At 38.9% G+C, this 3698-nt stretch overlaps 3 protein-coding genes across 4 annotated transcripts in view; all 3 read right to left on the bottom strand.

The window, feature by feature from the left end:
* Positions 1-303, bottom strand: part of LOC104785519 (DNA polymerase I B, chloroplastic/mitochondrial) — a 7090-nt gene extending 6787 nt beyond the window's left edge. The window contains exon 1 of one of the 2 annotated variants that reach the window (XM_010489732.2): positions 26-303. In XM_010489732.2, the coding sequence (XP_010488034.1) occupies positions 26-144 (119 nt within the window). In that variant the 5' untranslated portion in view covers positions 145-303. The remainder of the gene's footprint in view (positions 1-25) is intronic. The other variant, XM_010489733.2, reaches the window with a different exon arrangement.
* Positions 398-2370, bottom strand: LOC104765938 (serine/threonine-protein kinase PBS1-like). Its single transcript, XM_010489734.1, has 5 exons — positions 1935-2370; positions 1642-1823; positions 1378-1567; positions 905-1299; positions 398-806 (listed from the first exon to the last, which is right to left on the bottom strand). The coding sequence occupies exons 1-5, from the start codon at positions 2068-2070 to the stop codon at positions 549-551; spliced, it is 1161 nt and encodes a 386-aa protein (XP_010488036.1). The 5' UTR covers positions 2071-2370; the 3' UTR covers positions 398-548.
* LOC104767679 (glycerophosphodiester phosphodiesterase GDPDL5-like) lies at positions 2579-3686 on the bottom strand. The gene is made up of 4 exons (XM_019240702.1): positions 3401-3686; positions 3175-3317; positions 3005-3092; positions 2579-2922 (listed from the first exon to the last, which is right to left on the bottom strand). Exons 1-4 carry the CDS (start codon positions 3567-3569, stop codon positions 2654-2656), a joined length of 669 nt encoding a protein of 222 aa, XP_019096247.1. The 5' UTR covers positions 3570-3686; the 3' UTR covers positions 2579-2653.

Here is a 3698-nt window from a genome sequence, read left to right as displayed (position 1 = left end):
ATAAAAAAAAAAAAAGGGTGTAAACCTGGAAATGATTCTACGGCGAGGCACAAGAAAAGAAAGAATTGAAGAAGAAGAAGAAACACGAGGACGACGCGAAACCCAGAAAGAGGAAGGAGAGAGGTGACGAAGAGAAACCCCCATGGCCGCAAGCGAAGCTAATCTCCCCAGCTTGAAGGAGGAATTGCGTCTTCTTCCAGAGAGTAGGGTTTATCGTTGTCGATTTTGTCGTTTTTCACAAAGCTGAGCTGGTCGCCATTACTACTCTCTATGTGACAAACCCTTAAACCCCTTTACCCCTTTTATCTTCTTAAATTAATTAACACAATAAAATTTTTAAAATGACATTTTTCCAAAAAAGTTGGGATTTTTTAATTCTTAACAACGAACGGTGAGTAAAGTCTGAAACTTTCGCTCAAATCCAGAGATCATCGTCGATTAATAGAACATATGATTCTCAGCAAAATCCGTTAAAATGTTCTTTGGTGATTCGAAAAGTCCTCAAATTTCCTAAAAACCGATCATTTAAAATTACAAAACAAACAAACTCAAAGTTTGGATCTTTCGTCTTCTTCTTGTTCTTCTTCTTCTTCTACAGTTTGTCCATCTTCTTCGGTTTTGGTCATGGCTAAGTACTCGAGCGCAGTGACTACATCGCTCATCATTGGTCTCGTTGCTGCTTCTTCTTGAAGACACATTGCTGCTACTGCAAGCGCTTGATACAATCCTTTTATTGGATACTTTCCTTCTAGCAATGGATCCACCATTAACGTGAACTTTCTCCTATCTTTGAACAATGGACTCGCCTGCGCATTGTATAATGCAAAACCCCAATTAAGAAAAACAAATCAAGGGTTTTTTTTTTGTCAGATTGAGAAAAGTTATTGCATTATTATTATTATACCCAAGTGACTAAGTTCTGTTCTTCAGTTGGTTTTGTGGTGTCAATGACTCTTCTTCCTGTGATCATCTCCAAGAACACGACTCCAAAGCTGTATACATCGGATTTCACAGTGAGCTGTCCTGTGAGAGCATACTCAGGCGCACAATACCCGTATGTTCCCATCACTCTCGTTGACACATGAGTCTCCCCACCTGTCGGACCAACTTTAGCTAAACCGAAATCTGAAAGCTTTGGGTTGAATTCTTCGTCAAGCAATATGTTTGAGGCCTTGAAATCTCTGTAGATCACAGGAGGATCAGCTGTTTCGTGTAGATACTCAAGCCCTCTCGCTGCTCCTGCTGCAACTTTCATTCTTGTGTCCCAATCCAACGGCTTCTTCTTGTTCCGCACCAATTCTGAAGTATATAGGTAATCTTTAGAAATGTGTGGATGTGAAAGTACATGTAGTTATGGTGTTTAGATTCTTATATTACCTAGAAGATGATCCTCTAGAGAACCATTTTGCATATATTCATAGACAAGAATCCGTTGATCCCCGTCTGCGCAGTATCCAACCAAATTGACAAGGTTTTGATGATGTAAGAGACTCAACATCATGACTTCCACAAGAAACTCTCTATTCCCTTGGTAACCATTCCTGTCTAGCTGCTTAACTGCAACAACCTAAACATGAAAGAATCAGAATCAAACCGCTGAAGAGAGAATATAATAGAGAGGTGGTTATATGGGAGAAGTACTTTCTCCGGGGTCTCTATGTGCCCTTTGTAAACCCTTCCAAATCCGCCTTCACCGAGCTGATTATCCGGGTTGAAGTTCTTGGTGGCGACGCAGAGCTCTCTGAATGTAAAGATATGAGCACTGATGTTCCCTTTCCCGAGTTTTGCTATCTCCTCGGCTATGTATTTTCGCCTACTGCTATCTGCGGGTATGTGCAAATACGTCTCAACTTTGTTTAGATAGAAAACATTTTTAAGGAATTTGAGAATCTATATCTACATAATGAGAAAGGTTAAAAGAAACTGGGACGGACCTGTTTTAAAAGAGATGTTTTCAAATGTAGTTATATTGTTCTTTGCATCAATGCAGTCTTTGATGCTTTGTCTTGATGATGATCGTCTGGTAAACCGTTTCTCAGACATACAACAGAACAAGCAATTTATTTTCATTCTGTATCTGTGTGTTGTTTTATCTTTATCTTCCTGGATTATTACTACAAGAAGATGGTTGATTACTCCAAGTTCATGAATGTTCTTGAAACCTCGGATCCAAAAGGGATCGAGATAATTCTCAGACGAACAAATTTTTTCTTTTCTTTGTAAGATGGCAGAAGGGTTTGCTGAGAAATAAGAAAAAAGGTTTGGCCTTTGAAGAAACCAAAAATGAATCTGGTCTCTTTTGGCCTCAAAAGAAGAAGGAACAAACAAAAATGAGAATTAATTTTTGCTACTAAGAATCCTTCCCTTATGTTTGACTGTTGATTTTGTTTTCTTTTTTCTTGAAAAGAGAGAGAGATAGAGAGAGATGGATGGTTAAATTTGGGTGAAGAATCCTTTGGAAGAGAGTTAAGATCAAATAAGCTAAATTTGGTTTTGTTGGATTTTAAAACATGTTTATCCATTTCCATATTCCTATTAATATCCTCTTCTAAATTTGACATTTTAGAAGATTGATATATACTAAACCGTTTTTGTTATTCATATATTTTACTTGCAGATACTGCAATTGAAGTCAGTTACAAGCACTTAAAAGCTAAACTGAAATAAAGAAGCTCACAAGAATCGCCATGGTTATAAATGCAAAGGGAACTTCTATCGCTTTTTCCTCTGACTTTGATGGCGTAGGCGTAGGCGTAGAAGCAGGAGGCTGACTTCTAATTACTTCAGGCAATGGTGGCTCCGTGACATCTGAGTCAACTAGTAATGGATACGGAGCTTCGGCCGGATCCAAAAGCATTTTGTTCCCTAAAGATCTGAGCACACCGGTTGGAACCGCATCCAGGTTGCTGTAACATTGGTTCTCTGCAATCAAATACTATCTCAGATTGGCGCAAGGAAAGTTAAAGAAGCAATAGAGAGAAGATGCTATGAGTGTTATATTTACTTCTGTATCTTGCAGTGGTTGCAGGGAAGTCAGTGATGATGCCATCGACCACGCTAATTCCTTGATGTTCCAGTAAATAAGCTGCATTCTAAAAAACGGAAAATGCTATATCAAGAAAAGAATCATGTGTCGTTCTTATTGACAGACAAGATTTGCAGCAAAGCTCCTACCTCCACTTCTATCAAGATGCCTAAGAGAGAGATGTAACCGTTTGAAATATTCAAGAACTCGGATAATGTAAGAAGTTTTCCAGCGTTTTTGTTTCTTGGGTTTCTGATCAAACCGGAGTTCCTAAAAGGATTCGAAATAGTGGCTGCAATAAAAGGAGAAACAGAGCCCAATTCAGATATAATCTTCATTCAAAGTCTTTATATTGAATCTTGATTTTGCTCTTACGCTTCAAGGTTTGTATTTGAGACATGGTCAGGCTGAAAGTGTAGATCCCTTTGTTCTGTTGAATCTCTGCAGCTACTGATGACAGATTTCTGAAGCTAGTTTCGATGACATTAGTGCTGTTCATAAGATCAATGGAGCTCAGACAAAAGGGGATCTTGTCTTTAGACATCTGGACATTGCAATCAAGAATGTCAACCCCGTCGTTTGCAGCTCTCTCATACGCCAAGTCAGTACAGCCCGGGAAATCTCCACTCGCTCCATTCTTCGAGATAATAGTTATCTTAGCTGCAAGACCAAA

Source organism: Camelina sativa, chromosome 19, assembly GCF_000633955.1.
Source record: "Camelina sativa cultivar DH55 chromosome 19, Cs, whole genome shotgun sequence".
Classification (NCBI taxonomy): domain Eukaryota; kingdom Viridiplantae; phylum Streptophyta; class Magnoliopsida; order Brassicales; family Brassicaceae; genus Camelina; species Camelina sativa.
This window is presented reverse-complemented; position numbering and strand designations above follow the sequence as displayed.

Excerpts from the sequence above, each read along its gene's own strand:
- LOC104765938 (XM_010489734.1), bottom strand. The coding sequence starts at position 2,070 with ATGAAAATAAATTGCTTGTTCTGTTGTATGTCTGAGAAACGGTTTACC. Across the intron at positions 1,300-1,377 it reads TCTAGAGGATCATCTTCTAG|AATTGGTGCGGAACAAGAAG; the intron begins GTAATATAAGAA and ends TATATACTTCAG. Across the intron at positions 807-904 it reads AACAGAACTTAGTCACTTGG|GCGAGTCCATTGTTCAAAGA; the intron begins GTATAATAATAA and ends TACAATGCGCAG.
- LOC104767679 (XM_019240702.1), bottom strand. The coding sequence starts at position 3,569 with ATGTCTAAAGACAAGATCCCCTTTTGTCTGAGCTCCATTGATCTTATG. Across the intron at positions 3,318-3,400 it reads TCAAATACAAACCTTGAAGC|CCACTATTTCGAATCCTTTT; the intron begins GTAAGAGCAAAA and ends CTTTTATTGCAG. Across the intron at positions 3,093-3,174 it reads GCATCTTGATAGAAGTGGAG|AATGCAGCTTATTTACTGGA; the intron begins GTAGGAGCTTTG and ends TCCGTTTTTTAG.